At 39.9% G+C, this 18587-nt stretch overlaps 1 protein-coding gene across 2 annotated transcripts in view; it reads right to left on the bottom strand.

The window, feature by feature from the left end:
* Positions 1–1187: 1187 nt before the first annotated feature.
* Positions 1188–18587, bottom strand: part of wbp1la (WW domain binding protein 1-like a) — a 29497-nt gene continuing 12097 nt past the window's right edge. Inside the window, exons 1-4 of one of the 2 annotated variants that reach the window (XM_006630811.3) lie at positions 17271–17484; positions 12053–12155; positions 8006–8167; positions 1188–7614 (exon numbers count right to left, since the gene is read on the bottom strand). In XM_006630811.3, the coding sequence (XP_006630874.1) occupies positions 6899–7614; positions 8006–8167; positions 12053–12155; positions 17271–17297 (1008 nt within the window). In that variant the 5' untranslated portion in view covers positions 17298–17484 and the 3' untranslated portion in view covers positions 1188–6898. Of the gene's footprint in view, positions 7615–8005; positions 8168–12052; positions 12156–17270; positions 17485–18587 lie in introns of those variants that run through there. The other variant, XM_015347500.2, reaches the window with a different exon arrangement.

The following is an 18587-nucleotide window of genomic DNA, read 5'->3' as shown; positions in this document are numbered from 1 at the left end:
ATTACATTTTTTGGAAATCCATTAAGACAAATATACACAGGATATTCTAGAACTGCATCTTTTTACTCCAATTTTAAACAGTCCTGCTTCTTAGCATCAATAAAGACCTGAATTTTTAAATAATTGTGGAAATGTCCGATTAGAAAATCTAGTTGTTGAAACTGTAATATGTTATCTTGTACAGCCTTATATAAAATTCCTTTTCAATTGATCATTTCTACCAAATAAAAATTAAATAATGACTTATTTTTCCTTAGAAATGACAAAAATTCTGCTCCAAGGTCTCTCAAAAGTTTGTGACCTAATGGTAATTTTTTTACCTTTTGTTTTTTTTACATCTAGTTTCCACCATGAATTTGATTTATCACTTCCACCATTATCTAAAATAAATTCAATTTTTTAAAATAATTTAAATAATTCAAAATCAAATAAAAAAATGACTACTGTGTTATGGGCATTGTTTTTAGAAGACTATCATTATCAGGTTGAAAGGAGAAGAAAATAAACTTTTTTTGTCTCTTTAGTATGGAATAAACCTTTACTTGTTCCTTTGCAGCTGACGCACCAACCTACTTGAACTATATAATTATCATACTATTATCTATAAATGAGTGATACGCAAATATTAAACATTAAGGATTTTATGTTCTCCAATGACCAGTTACAGATATTCATCCATCCATTTTACAGTCTATTCATCCAATTCTGAGTCAGGGTAACCAGAGCCTGTCTTGGCAAGCAACAGGAACAAGGTACACCATGGACAGGACGCCAGTCAGGCAGGACACACACACCACAGACGTACCGGAGGACAGCACCCAGAGGAAACCCATGTGAATATGGCAAAAACATGCAGACTCCACACAGGTAGCACAGCAGGTCCACAACTGAACTCATGGCCTCAGCAATGCCAACTCCTGTGGCACTAGGCTGTCCTCAGATACTCATCAACAGCGGAAATGCTTAGTAAGTCCAATAGGTGGTGCTATTGCATACAAATATCACATTCATTTATTGGCTCCTAAAATATGGTTATTGAACAGATTTCTATATAATTTACTCCAAGTATAGTGATTTTTCCTCTTTTTTCAGACATGTTTTTCACCCCCAAACAAATAAAGTAAGAAACATCCCAAAATTAGCAGGTCTTAAAAGTTTTTGGAAAGTAACAGGAAAAGAACCCTCAATAAATGCAATTTCTTTATTGAAAACACAAAAAAATAGAACATTAATGGCAATCCAGATTTTGTTTTACATTTTTCCCGTCTTGAAATAATATTTAGAGAACTGTTTCATGTTACACTTTAGGTGGATGTATCTTTCTAATGGCATTAATGTTGCCAACCATGTACCGTGTAAAGAGTTGTAAAAATATGATTTGGTATATTATATTTAAAGAAAATAGTTAAATTAAATGGTTTTCCAGTTTGATATTTTGTCATCTGTTTTGCCCATTTTGCACTGGTTGTTTAATGCCACAAGAAGAGCTCATGACAACAACAAAATATCTTACAGCTTCTTCAGCATGGGCTTCCAATCAGAATCAGATTTGTGTTGTATTTTTTGGTAAGTGAAAGCCTCACTCTTACATTCTGTCCTGAGGAATATATTTAAGTACATTTCCTCAGTATACGAGCATAAAACCCCACAGAGGAGACTTGAGCCATATGCACACAACAGAACATGAAACAAGTAAACTAAAAACAGGAAAAACATTTTTATTTTGTTTTTAAATTTCTTACTCAGTAACTTTGCCATAAGATTATGCAAACAACATATTCTGATCTTTTAAAAACAGAAGTGCAGTTCTACAAAAATCACTTGTAATGCAATGAAGTTTCAATGGTTTAATTAGTCTGTACCACATTAGAATGGATACACTTTAGACATTTTCAATACCCATCTCCAAGCCACTGGGAGCTTACATACTTTTTAAATAAGTATCTGTTTACTGCAACATTGTGCTTAGTCTGTTCAGAAACAAGGGAATCTTTCCCCTCCAAGTCTAAACCTTCTGAAATACAGGAATGGAAATGATCAGTTATCTGAACTAAACATCCTGTTCTCCGACTTGGTTTCTTAAAATTACACGACTTCCTGTCAAGCAGTGCTGTGACTTCTAGAGCTTAGAAATCTTTTGAGATAACAAAGCATCTCTTGTAGAACTCTGCTAAACTATGATCAATCACAGTAGGAGCTGTAAAGCATAATGAAATATTCCAAATCTGGGGAAACACTTTTTCAGGAGATGTGAAATGAAGCTAGTGATTTTTTTTATTTCAAGAACAGATTCTGGCTGACATATTTTGGAAACCTAGAACCATTAGCATCACTACAAATTTTAATGAAGGTAAGGCATTTTCATGTAAGGCTTTGAAGGTAATCGCAATCTAACTTCAGTGTTTAATTTAAATGAACATGTTTCTGCACTTTTCTTAAGAAAAATGCTATAAATGCCAAACATGGGGTCTAGAAAAACATGTTTTTCTAAGATTTTAAAATGGAAAAGCAAAACAAACTGAAATTCCCTGTTCATTTAAGCTGTCCTTGTTACATACACTGCATCAATGTGTTTGTCAGTATTCTCATATTAACATTTCAGATTACTCGGTTGCAGTAGCGCTTTATGTCCACAGAACATTGTTGTAAGACTATAGAGTGGATACAGATGTTGTATCCTTTAAGCAATGCATCATTTAAACTGATTGATCCATTTAACTCATTGCATAAATACTCTTTTAGCTAAAGCCGCTTCTTAAAAGGATTCCAAATCCCAATAGCCAGAAATTATGCAGCAGAAGATGCAGTGTTTAACATTGATGCACTTCATTGCGGTTTTTCATATATAAGTGTAAGAAAACAAAAACTCAAAAAGGAGTTATATGTCCATTTAAAATAGCTTCAATTCACTCATTTCCAAAAAAAGGAGCCATTACTGTGTAAGGTGTTTACAATTTTCACTGCATTTTCAGTCAAGCAGCTCTGTCTCAAGTACTAAAACCACCTCTTTCTCACTCCTCCAGCCAAATTTAAGCAGCGTATATATGTCATCATATACAATCTGCTTGTTACAAGTTCAGCCTAAGACAAGAACACATCAGAAGGGCAGGATGAGGGCAAAACAATTTTGCCCCAATGGTGATGCTGTAGATGCACTCCCACCTCTTTAAGTACATCATAAGAAAAAGAAATAACTGACAAATTACACATCTTAGCTTGAATTTTCTTTTACTTTACATTTTATGTTCTCAGTTAAAATACATACTGGCCCTTATGTAAAACGCAAACAAAAATACAAAGGCATCCTGTTGATGTAATGAAGAAGACTATGATTCACAATTCATCATATAGCATCCCTCAACGATGGTCATAATATAATGCCTAGCCCAGGAAACCAATCAACTACTTCAAAACGTCCTTAAATTTAAAGATAGTGCAATGACACCCTGTTAAGGTTAAGCCTAGTTGAGTCAAAACTGGAAACATGAGATAGGTATTTTCCCCTTTCTTTACACACCATAATCCCAGAGAAATCTTTTTGGTAACATAGAATAAATTAACGCTTATTTTTCAAATGTAATAGTTTTTGGCTCATTGTTTACCAGCTGGTCCATGTGACTTGCTAGGCTGTACCATGACAGGGAATAGCAAATGGCTTAATCGTCTGAACAACTTCTGCAGACATCAGAGACAAAAACTTTATGGCTCATGATAATGTAATTCCAATGAGGTGTTTTCTTTTTGGTTTATAATTGCAATTTTGGAATCAGAATGTTTCAGTTACGGACAAAGTACAGGGTAGTTAAAAACAGAATTAGGATTTGAATAAATAAATGAAAATGTAGATTGGGCCTCATTATGTTGTGAACACTGGGTGGTGGTTTTTATTTAACCTCAGTAAAAATACAGCTCCAGACAAATACTGTACAAATTGTTTTGCAGGAACTGCAAAGAACTGCTTTCAGATGTGCATCTTGTTTTTGGTACAACACTAATTATAGTGGGTGGCTCTTGCCCACAACCTTTCCCCTGATTTAGCTTTTCTTCTGGAATGGTCTCTCAGAGAAGATTACATTCTGTACAGAAGTAACAGACAAGTAATGAGTGAAAATGGAAATGAGAAAGAAGATAACTTCTTTAATGTTTTCGAAACAATGGCAGATGAGGATCTGAGACCTGAGCTGGATTTAGTTTTTTTTCACTTTAACATATACATATCACATTTTATGATGAATAATTGGGATTTTTTTGTCTTTAAGTCATCTGGGGAAATCTGAAAGGAATGTGGCCCCCGACCCATCTGTCTCTACCTACTCAATCAAAACGTAGTTCTTAGACTTGCATCCTAGGGTCAGGCAGAGTTCAACAAGGAGAAAATGAAAATAAAAATAATACAAAATTTCAGCTCTTGAGTTAATACTGAGTGTTTGGAGCAGTTTCATACAGAAAACTAAAGAAATGGGCCATTGCCTCCAATTAAACAAAACGTGACATCCCAGTCTGGGTATGTACAGTATGATTGTATTAAGCATATAATTCAAAAGCAAAATGAATTATGTATTTCAACTTTTTAACCTACCCTGTACTTTTCTCAAGTCATTCAAGGGTTCTGTGAATCAGACATGAAATCAACACTCACTTGCATCCAGCAGCTAACAGGAAATGTGCTTTTCATATAACACCTTAAAAATAGTCCTTGCTTAGACTATCACTCAGGCAACCAAAAGAAATTTTCAGATCACTTTTCACCCCAGGACACACACACACAGACATACTTAGCAATTTGGACATGGCCCATTTAAACAAGGGCTAACATAGTTCACCATCTCTCCTGTGACTGTCAAATAAGAACGTGCTGAACTTGTCACTCCAGATTTTCATGAATCCAAAAAAGAAAATGATTCGAACAAGTCTTCTTTGTCATGACTTGATGAAAACACTAACCTGTTTTTATACCCTTTGTCTTAGGAAATGTAATCTTTTTGCTAACGCTGCTACTGAAGGGTGCAACAGTATACCATTCCACTTTGACATGGTGTTACTCGCCAACTTGGTATCCTAACAACACATACAAAATCACGAGGTAGCCACATATCCAAATAAACAGCTCCAGCTGTACAAACAGAAGTCAATAACAAATGGATCGTTGACACTTGTCACATTGGAGTTTTCATTACTATAAAATGATCACTTTATTCTCTTTATGTCAGTGTCCCCTACTCAGAAAATCACATAAACCCAACCACACATTCTACTGTGATGGAAATACTTCATCACCATTGCTGTAAGATCATGACAACATTTCTCACTGTTCCTGTAACACTAATGGGTAAAATTTCAAACAAGTTGCTCTCGGAAAAAACTATGTATATGTCTATGATGTTCATGCAACAAAACATTCAGTTGCTTTTATGACAATGAAAGAAAGGAGATAATATACTGATTTCGCAAACTAACAGAAAACTTTCAAAGCTTCCTGACTGGGCTTAGACAATTACTGTGTCACCACATTAAAGAAATGTTTTAGATTATGCAGCGTATAGCCAATATGCTTCAGTCTAAGGCACACTAAATCTGGAACCAGTGCTTACCTAGTCTAACTGCAAATGCATCATCATTGGAACTTTACTATAAATGTATTCACTGTACACCTCTACATTCCTCCATAGAACAGTACTCACTGATTACCTGGCAGACATATTGAATGACTATGTTAATATCAGAAAGGCCACAGATGTGTTGATGTTTAGCAAGACACAGAAATAAAGACCTTTTTATATTTAACACCCCCCCCAAAAATTAAACTCCTACATTTTAAGTTCTGACTTAATTCGACACGGTATTTAAGGATTCAATCAACTTCTGCCTTGTATTTTTTCCTTTACAATACCAACAAAGAAAAACAGTGAGAAGAATATAACAGCAAACAGTTACAACACTCCTGAAGTAGTCTCTTGTCCTTCCTGCCACCACCAACAAACAGGGGCTGTTTAATGCAGTAGCAAATGAACTACCCAGTATCACCATTAAAGATAATCTTCATGTGCGATATTCCAAAGTCCCTTGATGTAAATGTATATCCCATATAAAAATGTATGAAGGTACGGAAATGCTGCATGATAATTCCTTTTAAAATGCACTGCTTTTTTTGGCTTTCAGAAAAAAGTACTGTGATAAAAATAATTAGCTCTCCAAAGTACTGGGTGTTGCTTGCACTGCGCATTCTGCACAGCAGGAAAAAGACTTTAAAAAGAGGGGGAAAATCCAGAAGTTTTTAAGAAATATTCAAACCAGCAATCTCAAGTCTCCTAGCCCATTGTATGGGGCTAATATGAGTTATTGGAGCCATTTTTCCTGTGAAATTAACCGAAGGATGTGACTTTGCTAAAAATGGCAAGGACGCATCCTGCTAAGAGCTTTTACTCCTGGGATCTCATTCGGCATCTTCAAAAAACTGCAGAACCCATCCTCCCTGGCTCCTCATTCCAATTTAGCCCCTCCAGGAGTGTCAAGCATTGCTGCCAGTAAGGGCAAAATGCAAATGGCGGTCATGACACTATGCATTATGGAGGGGCTGTAATGCTCTGTGAGAAGCAGCTCTCCTCTTTCAGTGAGCACAGATGCATCTCCCGTGTACAGCGCAGATTGTTCCTTTTAGCTTTTGAAGGGATTACATCTGTAGATTAGGCGGTGGGGGAGTGGTGTCCTTCTCTTCGTTGGAAAACAGGACTGCACTGATTTTACTTAAGGCTTCACTAGGTCGGACCGTCACGGAGTCCGGTGCTTTACGAAACCCCCCTAACCACCACACAAAGACGAAAAAGAAAATCAGAATTAAAAATGTAAAGCGTTTCATTTCTCTGCCTCCGTTCTGTTCTCCAGCAGCATGCCTGCTCGCTCAGCTCTGAGGGTCAGTGCTGCCAGGCTGACTGTTGGGCACTTCCTGCTCGTTGATGGTGTGCAGGAGCAGACAGACCGGGGGCCGGGGGCCGGGTGGCTCGCTGGGGTCCAGAGCTCTCTCGGGCAAGGCCAGGCCCTGCTCTTCATCCCCGGGGGCCCGGGGGTCACAGGAGTTACAGCCATCGCAGAAGTCCATGGGCCCATCGAGGCTGTCGTCCAACAGCCCATCCAGCTCCTTCAGCTCCTCGCCCTCTCTGCCCCGGCCGCACACACACACCTCGATGCCCGAGTCGCCGGTAAAACGCCGGTGCCGACCCGGCGTCTTCTCCTTGTCTTCCAGGCAGCTCTCCGAGCCCAAGTCCCTGAGTAACTCCTTGCGGCAGTCCATCTCTTTGTCTCGGCCCGGTAGGTCCTGCGCGGAGGCCAGCTGGGGGCCGCCCTGCTCGGGCACTAGCTGGGCCTTGCTGTCTCCTCGCTGGATGTAGCCAGCAGGGGGCTCAAGCTCCTCGCTGCTAGGGCACTGGGAGAGGGCATCCGCGGCGGGAGGAGCTAGCCCCGACTGCGCGGGCGAGGGCCGTCTGTCGGCCTGCTCGGGGTTCGGGGAGCTGGCGTCGGCTGGCGGGCTGGGCTGCAACGCGCTGTAAGGGGGAGGAGGGGTGGGTGGGCGGTTGACCACCTCCTCATAGGCTGGAAGGAGATAATTTGGCAAAAACCCTGGAGAAAAAACAAAGAAAAAGGAGCTTTCAGTCTGTGGTGTGCTCACTGTAACAGCTACAGACAAAAATGGGTTTAGTAGTGCAAAACTCCAAGTCAGATGCACAAACGTACAGACAGAATTAAAATGCTATAAGTTCGGTTTACAAAAGTATTTCGACATATTTCACAAAAGAGATTTCATTTTCATTTCGCGGATATTCATTAGATTATTCAGAGTTACACATCATCCACAAATACTAGTTAGATTGAAAAAAAAATGACGTCAAAATGCTTTTACTCCCTCATGAATTGGATCAGTCATGACATCTACCCAATTACCTGAAAGCGAATTCTGATTGTGCTGCTACAGAGACATCCAGACCTCTGCCCAGCGCAGAGTGACACTTACTGAAGTAGAAGGGAAGGGAGGCGTAGTTGTGGGCTTCTCGGTATGCAATTAGGTTGATCTCGTGCTGCCGCTGCTGCTGCTGCAGCCGGTGTTTTGTGCGTCGGTGGTGACAGACGCAGCAGCAGCTCAGGATGATGATAATGGTCCAGACTAGCCAGAACCCTGACCAAAGGCAACAGGAAACCGTGAGCACAGCATAATGACAAGCCTCCGCAGTCGCTGCAAGGTTCTCAGGATCAGCTAAAGCTTGAAACACCTTATCATCTCAATGCATAGTTCAAAAGTGACGGCTTGTTTAATGGTACCAGTGGACGAACCTGTACACAAAGGAAAACAAAACCGTAAATATTAAAAAATCCCTTACTTCCTATGAAGTGGATAAGGGTATCCCCAAAAAGCAAGCTATAGGCAAAATGACATTAGGGTCCTGGTCCATGAAACCACATACAGTACATCTCCTGCAAAAAGAAAATATCCAAAACAATGCAGAAAAAAATAAGAATACGCAGTATGGAAAAACTCTAGTTGAGGTATGGGTGGCATAAGCAGATCTGTTGATTTTTCCTTAATTTATTTTACTGTAATAATGAAAAACTGGAGACTATAAGGACATTTTTTGCTGATCAATTTCTATACTTAAAGGAAGGCGTAGAGCAGTGGGTAAGCCTTTGGGCTTCGACAGACCGACAGGTTGTAGGAACGAGTAGATTCTGCTGCAGACACTGCTGTTGTGCTTTGAGTGAGGTACTTTACCCCAGTAGCTGCTGCCCACCCAGCTGTATAAGTGGAGACCACTACTGATGATGGACATCCAGGTCTGGAGCTATACACTCTCTAGTCTGCTTAGCGCTACAGAAACCAGAAAAATGTTTCTGTAGCGTTACAATGTTCTAATCTTTCTTACGTTATTCTGAGCTCTGACTCGATAAGCTGCTGCAGCTCCGGTATGAACTTTACCTTTTTTATACCAACTAGAAATACATACTATGCAGACTCAAGCTGAATTGCTGTTTTAGTCTAAATAAAGTAAAAACAATTACAAAAGCAAAAAACAAAACACCCCCTGAGAACAATGATCTGTGGAATATCTATCATGTCCATGGGCAGATAGGACTAAGGATCACATCATCCTCAATATGTTTATATTTAGTGCAAAACCTTTCCCCAATAGGCAATGGACATTTCTGGAAGCTTCAGTAGACTGTCTGCTATCCCTAAACAAGCCACTGGTCCCAAGCAGCTGTTTACAAGGGCTGCTTGGGTAAAGTTACAGGCACACATATCCATCCGGGGATAATCTGTCTCTCATGATGAGAAATAAACAAAATAGAGAGCCCTTGACTCAGCAGATACCGCATCCTAGTGTGTTTTATTAAGGATGTTAAGCCTGGGCATCCTACATCAGCTATACCACATAGTGTAAGGCCCTTTCTACATTGGCATGTACAGTAAATAGAAAAATTTTAGGAAAAAATAGAAACATACATCCATGAAGATAAATTTCAGTATATGTCTAAACAGCAATCTCTCATATCCAATCTGATTCAATCTTCACGGGATAAAAAATGCTAAAGGCATTTGCTCATTTATGACTGTATACGATGCCTAATATTCATCAGTCTCATAAGACTGATTAGATTTTAAAGATAACACTTCTTCTCACAGAGAGCTTGCTTTTGAGTAATTATAATAGCACCAGTGGTACTGGAGCTCTACATATATTGCTTTAAATATTTAATAATAAAAATAATAATAACAACAATAACAATAACAATAATTGCTTATACTCCGCTCAAAGCGCTTTACAGCCTTTAATGGGGACTCACTCCACCACCAGCAATGTGCAGCATCCACCTGGATGATACGAAGGCAGCCGGAACTCTCACCACACATCAGCTATCAGTGGGGAGGAGAGTAATGAAGCCAATTCATAGATGGGGATTATTAGGAGGCCATGACTGGTAAGGTCAATGAGAAATTTGGCCAGGATGCCGGGGTTACACCCCTACTCTTTTCGAGAAACACCCTGGGATTTTTAATGACCACAGAGAGTCAGGACCTTGGTTTTACATCTCATCCGAAGGACGGCGCCTGTTTACAGTATAGTGTCTCCGTCACTATACTGGGGCATTAGGACCCACACAGACCACAGGTCTGAGCGCCCCCTGCTGGACCCAATAACACCGCTTCCAGCAGCAACCTTAGTTTTTCCCAGGAGGTCTCCCATCCAGGTACTGACCAGGCTCACACCTGCTTAGCTTCAGTGGGCTGCCAGTTGTGAGTTGCAGGGTGATATAGCTGCTGGCATAAAACTAAAAGCATTAAACTAGCCAGTTTATGTAGTTACACTTTAACAGTATATTAGGAGCAGAATGAAAACTGCAACAAATTCACCATTATTAGGAAAAAGACCTGTTTTTTTGTAGCATATGCACTACCATGAAAGGTAAAATCATTGTGCTAATTATCAAGCACCAACAAGTACTGACAAACAGGGGGTCTGCTGAGAAAGTCACAGGTTGGAAGCAGTTGTGGCCACCGCTGGCAGCAATAGGGGCTGTACAATGGGAACACACTTTGTACAAAGTTGCTGATGCAATCAAGATCTCGAATTGAATTCTACCTCTCGTCTTTCATAGGGTTTGAACAAGTACCTGCCTGTTCACGGTCTTTTGAGGTCTAGATGCCACATGTCATACAAGCTCTTCCAACAAACGTTCAGTCTCATCTCATAATAAATTTGTTGTTACACAAGCAGCATGATGACGTGCATTGTCCTGCTGGAAAGGTATCATGGACATGAAGGGCAGGAAGTAATGTCCCCGGATTTGATGACTGCAGTACAATACAGTGAGACTACTAACATCTCCTAAAAGCTCAGTAGCAATTAGACATACCAGGCCAGATTAGCACTCATGGAACCCCTCATTGGTCTACCAGATTGTGGCCTATATTTAACAGACTGTCTGGCTGTAATGTCTCACCAGGGGAGAAACCTGCTGACTGTAAATCCCTCATGGAGAGTTGCAGTGTGCTGTCTCAGTCCAGACTCCAATGTACCAATAAATTAAAGGCACTGTTCTACTTAAAAGCAAGATACTTCTTCCTTGATTTTAATCATACTCAGCAGGTTAAATTACTTTATCACCTGTGTGCAATCAAGTCTCACTAATCAGGTGATTAAGTGCTTCTGCAATAAAGCCACATATTTTTGTGTGTATCATGTTTGGTCATGAAAGATTAAATCTAATGATGCCAAATATATAAAAGCATCCAAAACAGGTATGCTTTTTCTAAAACCATACATTCATAAACAAGGATGATATACTAAGCATCAAAAGAATCTTAACACATCATACAGTACTTTTGATCTTTGCTTCCAGTCAAAGAATGTTAAAAAAACAAAAGCATGACCTTCACGGTTTCTGAACAGAAGGTCCTGTATGCTTCTTTAAATACTTAAGTTTATTTCAGGAGTTTGATGCCAACGAGAAGAATTCTAACAACAAAATAGTGTCATTTTACTACTGGGAACATAATGAGATCTGGGAATATCATCTGGTATCTGGGTTGGTGAAGTGGAGTGTACAAGTTCTACATCTATTCTGAACAGTATGTCTAACTGGTAGGGCAACGTTCTGTTTTGGGATTCTGGTTTTCATAACTGAGCAACTGTGCAATGACACACAGCTCTTCAATAAAAGGCATTCTGCCATTACAGAATACAATTTTCACCTTCACATTACATACAGTGTGTTCCATTTGTTAAACTTGCAAATTAAATTTGCCATGCAATGTACTTCTAATTATTCCAGGTAAAGTAATTCGAGAAAACTTCTGGAGCTTGAATGGAACTAACATCGTACCAGTTTCACAGATACACACAACCCTTATGCAGGCACTTGGAGAAGTAGTCTATTCAGAAGTTGCAGAATTACTCAGAGCTCAGAAGTGAAAATATCAGGAGAATGTGAACATTCATTTTAAATCTAACTCCAGATGGAGTGAGGATAAACAATTTGAAGCATAAATCATGAAAGAACTTACACCACAATTCATAGTAGTAATTACAGCACTGAGACTCCCCACAGCAGTGTCCTGACTCACAGCTGTAGCTCTGATTGTTCACTCCATAGCAGACAACTTTGTTCTGAAAGACAAAACATAACTACAATTAGTTCTTATTTCCCATTTTTTTCCCCGTAATAAAAAGAGGCATTCATCCATGTACAGTACAAGAATAAGGATCAAAAGCAATTTTTATTAATAATAATACATCCAAAGCGATTTAAAGGTAATGTGTAGCCCCCACCTGGATGATGCAACGGTAACAATTTATATCTGCACCAGAACGCTCACCACACATCAGCTATCAGTGTGACTTGCAGCATGATATAGCTGCTGGCTAAACTACTTTTTAAGTAGTTTCGGTAAGGTAGCTAATACTCAGATTCTATATTGTGCAATTTGTAGATTTCAGATTACTTCTAGCATTTTTCACTGATAAATCAGGTCAGTTGTAACCACGCTGACAACGTTGAACAAAATTTAAAATTTCACTTTATCTTCCACCTGTTTCAGATATATTGTGAACACAAGATTGCTACTTGTAAAACGGTGTGAAAAAATAGCGTAAAATGTGATTACAACCAAAAGTAATGGTGCACTTACTGCAAGGAATTAAAAGTTACTCACTTTGGACAAAAAGAAACAGTTTCTATCATTTTAAGATTTAATGCAGAGAGAGTTTTGTCGTGCATTGCAATGACTGTACAAGACTCCATCAACTTTCTGATATTTTGATATTAAGATGTAGATACAGTGTTGTCTCTCATTATTGCCATCACTGCTAAATCAATACCACATCTACAGTCTCCATTTCTTCAGCAGTTAAATTCTTCCCGCTGTTTGGAGATGAAATGCCCTTCATTGTACACAGATCAGTTGCTAGGCACAGTTATCGCACAGGTTGCATTACAATAACTGCTCTGACCCTTGTGGACTAAGCTTTCACAACACTAACGGTAGTTCTAATGCACTTCCTAGAACATAAAGCATTTCACGTGAGATTAACCTAACCTTGACAGTCTGCTTTTCATTAATTTTGAAACACTGTACTCAGACACCACTACACATTTTTAAAATAAAGTCAAAGAAAAACATTTTTGTTATGGTTCCATAAAAACAGAATTTCAGATGCATGGATGCCAGATGAAAAACATACGATAAAAGCATGATCTGGGTATCTAGTCTGCAAGTGACTGAATATAGCAGAACACAACACTACACAGTGGAATCGAGCAGCTCTTCAGCAGAGTACTCTCCATATTGTGGTAATCAAGGGCATTTTTGAAATTACACAACAGACCAATTCCACAGGATACCAAGTAAATATTAGCTCACAACAGGGTGCAAGTTAAATGGAAATCAGATCCTGCTCAAGGCAGGAGAAATTAATTGGGCTTAATGGTCTCCCAGCAGAGCTTTAACACACTGGAATTGACTAACAGTTAATAAAAAGAGTTACCTACGGTAGCTATTCTAGCAGACAAGTCAGTCCCACTGAATTTATTCCTTGCAACACTAACACGGCTTAATGTACATTCACCGATTAAACAATTTTCTAGCAAAAGAACACTTTTACTTTAAAGGCACTCACAAGGCATATACTATATGGACAATCCATGGCAACATGACTCCTCAAGAACAATACTACACGGGTTTTGTGCACAGGTCTTAGGCAATTAATCTCATTTAATCCATTTACCATTTAATCTCAACAAAGGGCTAATGCCAAGTTAAGAAATTCAAGCCTATTTAAGGACAGATTTAAAATCACATTCTGTATCAAAATATACTCCAGTGAGCTTGGTGTCATATGTTCGCTCTGTCTACACTGTACTTACCAAACATTCAACTCCCCATTATAAATAACACCAGCAGAAATTAAAGTAGTGCTCGGCGTCCAGCGGAGTCGTCTGCTCTAATTCCTTTCTGTGAATTGTGGAGCAGATTTTCTGAGAAATATACCTGGCCAAAACAGTGAGAACAGCATTTCTGGTGTAGTTGTGAAAGATGGATCATCACAATACATCCTACTGATTTTTACTGCAGCATAAGCCTTGTAAAAAAAAGAACAAGCAACCAATATGCCTCACGTGTTGCTAGAATAATACCGCGGTGTATGAGTATGCTGGAGCAACACCCCAGGTGGGTTTTCCAGCAGTAGAGCCCAGAACTCATTGGAAATGAAAAACTGTTTTGTGTGGGCTTTAGACTGCCCCGGTGAATGTCAGTGGGTGTGGTGTACACCAATATTCTAAGTTTTGCGTAAAACAGACCAATCAATGGTTTTTATTTGCCATAAGACTTCACTGGTAGTGACTGAAAGCAGCCCGACTGTACAGCTCTACACTGATCACGCCCAGGCAACTGGCTTGCCCTTTGCTGCCCTGTTTGGCATCTGCATCTCAATGTCAAATGGAAATGTTTGTTTGAGCTCCCCGACTGGGAGAGAATCCCACAAGACAACATCATGCATCAAAAATGTACAGCTTTTGGTGCTTCCAATAGTGGACATGCACACTACTGGTCTCAGACCTTCAAGCCAGACACCCTGCTGATGAACATTTGTCATCAACTGGATTGATTACCAAAGTGAATTGTAATGCACATAAATACATGTCATTGCACCTGCTACAAAATAGTACCACATCCCACAGATACATCTCATATGAACAGCAGCCTTTTCTTTCCATACATTCAAAAACACACACAGACACTGGTTCCCCTGGTCGGGTACAAAACTCTGGAATTCTTTTAATTTTCTTTTGATTTGTCATTTTAATAAACGCACACAGAGGTCCTCTGTTTAAGCGCAGCTGACAGCTTGCCTGATCCTACACAGGCATCCCTCTCGTCGTATAGGAAAGAACAAAGGAAAGGGTTCTTTACTGCAGGGGTGCACTCCAGCTGTGACACAAACCCACAGGCTGCCATCTGACGCAGTCAGCAGTTCCAGAGTTACTTAATAAAGGTTGAGGGAATCCATCATTCCCATCCGAATGGCATTAAAAAAAAAAAAAAACATACGTACTAAGCAGTGGTAGTGCACAGTTTACTCACAAGCGGACCATAACATAGCAACACAACAAAGTGGAATTTTCCATTCTGTGAATTCTGAAAGGGGAGTTCTTGCTTCGTTGTGGGAGTTACTCTTCACGGCTCATACAGTAGACTTCAAGGACAGTTGGCAAAGCAATTAAAAATATCTGCTGCAATAGCAAAGTCAAGAAAGACTCCCTCTGCAAGCAGCTGCTAGAACAGGCACATTATTCTGTAACGCTCTGAAGGGACTGGCAAACAATGAAGTGTAAAGAGGCTCACGCAGGACCCTCATTTGGAAAGTAAAACCTATGGTAGGAAACTGAAAGAAATCCCAGGAAACAACACGACCAAGAGTTTAAACAAGCAGGTTATATCTTTAATTTCTAACTTACAGTACATTCAGTGCTTTACTGTATTGCCTGTTTGATTCTCTTTAAACACTTTGTTTTAGTCTTATACGCCATGAAAACAACAATATTTAACCTATGGTCCCACACTAAGCTTAACCACCGTGCAACGCTAAATGGTTTTTCCCCTGCAGAATTCCTGGCACTGGAATCAATGCTACGCTTTTTCAAAAACAATTACGGATTGAAAAAAAATGGCAGTTTTTGATATTACAAACCATAAGAGAAGAAACCAAAGACAGAATTTGGAAAAGATCTCCTTTAAGGAAGAGAAAAAAAAAAGTTTTTAGAAGATGAAACCCAGCTAAAGGACACATTATACAAGGCTGCTCCCCAATCTCGTGGGTATGGAGGCAGATATGTGCGACTAACAGTTACTGACAGTTTCTCCGCCAGTGACAACATGCGCCTTTTCGGTCTACTTCTTTCCTCTACATATAAAGTACTTAACTGCGCAAAGGCAGTTTAGCAGAATCGTTGATGCGATTCTGCCTGTTCTACCCAACCCTGGTCTAAGTTAAAAACTGAGCTAATTTAACGTTACCAATCAAAAGTTTCCAATAGATTAATTTGGGCCATCACATTATGACTGTATGTCTAAGGAGTCATAATATTCCATCACTGCTCACGGCGTCTCTTGTTGCAGTGGACCTCAAAAGAGGCATCCAGTTGAAAACTACTTAAATGTGGCTTTTTTTGTAGGTCGCAAATCAAACAGGCTACAGTCACTACAGTGTGAAGCCACAGTCAAAAGCACCGTCAATATCCATTCCAGTGATGAACTGCACTCATCAACTGCATTTCAGGAAGCGGATTCAAGAATATGGAGCTGATGCCACACATCAACATATTCTTCATAGTTATAAAAGCAAATTGAAAGGTCAAATTAAATCTGAGCTTATGTCATAAACCTCCCCTTCAAATACAAAAAAGGATAAAGAAACAAACTACTTTGCTGATCTTTCTATTTGATAGCTTAGTGTACTACAGAAGTAAGCATCTAAAAGCTGTGATGGAGACCATTAGAACAGACTGAAAAAAATAAGGGTTTTGTTCTGCTGTCAGGCAGCAAATGGTAGAACTAACTACAGTAGTAAGAATTAGGGAGGGAAAAAAACACAATACCAGGTGAAGGAAGAGTCATTCTTACTCTGTATCTACATCCAACCAGCCTTAAATGCAATAAGAACCCTGTTCTCAACCACAAACGAAATCTGGCTTACTTGAATTTATAGAAGTAAAGTTTACAGGACTCGGAAGGAGAGAGATGCCACGATCAAACCTAGTTCACCCACATCAGCCTCCACATTCCTTCCACTGGTCACTGCTGTTCAATGCCAGAGCGTAACGCGATACGCACAGGGCTCTCAGACCGGTGCAGCTGCCCGGGAGCACGTGTCACGCATTAACTGTGCCGACTGAGAAGCGAGAAAAAAACCCTGCACTGTGGGAACAATATTACACTCCCGTTCGCACAAAGACAAAACACGGCCCACGCAATCAAAAAGTGGTGATATGTTGACACGTCGGAAGGCACTGTACGTTTAAAGATGACAGAGAACTGACCGAGAGTGCACAAGCTGCAGTCAGCAGGAGGGAAAACATTAGAAGTTTTAAAATAATTAGATCACCCCCCCCAAAAAAAAACGTAGCTATCATTAACCATTTAATTTTCTTCTGATCCGGAAAGCTAGCCGATGTGAAAGTGGTCAGGGGCTACTGTACGAGCGCTCCGGCGGCGAGACAAGTACCTGTCTCATTCCCAGTAGGAAAGGCATGCTGCAGGCAGGCTGCTCACTCCCCTGCGAGCCCTCTCCGCACCGAACAGAAGCAGACTGGACTGGGCAGCAGCGGGCGAGGCAGGAAGAGACCGACTCTCGAGCGATCCCGACATCTCACGGCAGCACGCTGCCCCGCTAGGCGCGGGAGGTCTCTATTTAAATGCCGAGGCCCCTCTTTATTTAAAACCGGGGGAGCGGTGCCAGGGAATGCCAGTAAACAGGGTCACACAGCAGGCTGGCGGGGGGTGTGAGCATTCAGCCTCATGGGCAGGCCCTCTGACTGGCTAGACAGAGTGTGATTTTAGGGGGAAATACCACTAACATCTTGTCTTCCAGAAATGCATGTGGCACATAACAGTGATATTTGAGCTGCGTTTAGGAGATACCGCCTATAAGATTACTTGTCGAAACTAAAAATGTTTGGAAAAAGTGCAATTTGACTTTTTCAAACTCATGTTGTTTTTGGTAATTACTATGCATCTCTTAAATAATTTTATCAAGTGAGTAATCCTTAATTGCATTTTTGATCCATCCATTTTCTAAATGCTGCTTCCAATTCAGGGCTGCAGTGGTGCTGGAGTCTATCCCAGCAAGCAACTGGCGAAAGGCAGGATACACCCTGGGTGGAACGCCAGTCCCTTACAGGACAGACACACTCACAATCAGCAGAGCCAATTCTCCCAGAAGCAAAATAACCTACTTGTATTTTTTTTTTTAACTGTGGAAGGACACTGAAGCACCTGAAGGAAACCCACATGAATACAGGAAGAACATACAAACTCTTTTCTGCTTTTTAAACGTACTGTACAGGGAAATAGAGGCTAAATCCCTACTGAGAAGTAAATGTAAAAATAACTTTCAAGAGGCTATACAACTTTATGATTTCAATAGATAACATTCAATTATAATTAATTTTTTAAACTTTTTAAACTTGTGGATCCACAATTCACAAAAGCAAATGACAGCAATAGGATGGGGGTGATAAAGAACTGTCACTTAGGAAGACTGTGATTTGTGGCAAAACTAGAACAGCAAAATCTTTCCTGAAGAAAATAAAATACATGGTTAAGGGCATAAACTAAGTTAGAAGCCTGATCAAGGCACTAGGAAATTGGAATCACTGCTTCTTAATGTGGGGAAAAGGCAGAGTCCCTGTGGTATTTCCAGTCCAACTGAAGACAAGGAAGGAGGTTCCAAACTTAAAATCTTTTATTTGAGTAAAATTAAAAATAAATTGGTATACATCATTATACACAGTAATAAATTTAGCTTTAGTCTAATTTCTTA

The sequence above is a fragment of the Lepisosteus oculatus genome, chromosome 4 (genome assembly GCF_040954835.1).
Source record: "Lepisosteus oculatus isolate fLepOcu1 chromosome 4, fLepOcu1.hap2, whole genome shotgun sequence".
Taxonomy (NCBI): Eukaryota; Metazoa; Chordata; class Actinopteri; order Semionotiformes; family Lepisosteidae; genus Lepisosteus; species Lepisosteus oculatus.
The sequence above is the reverse complement of the archived record's forward strand: the minus strand, read 5'-3'. Positions and strand labels throughout refer to the sequence as shown.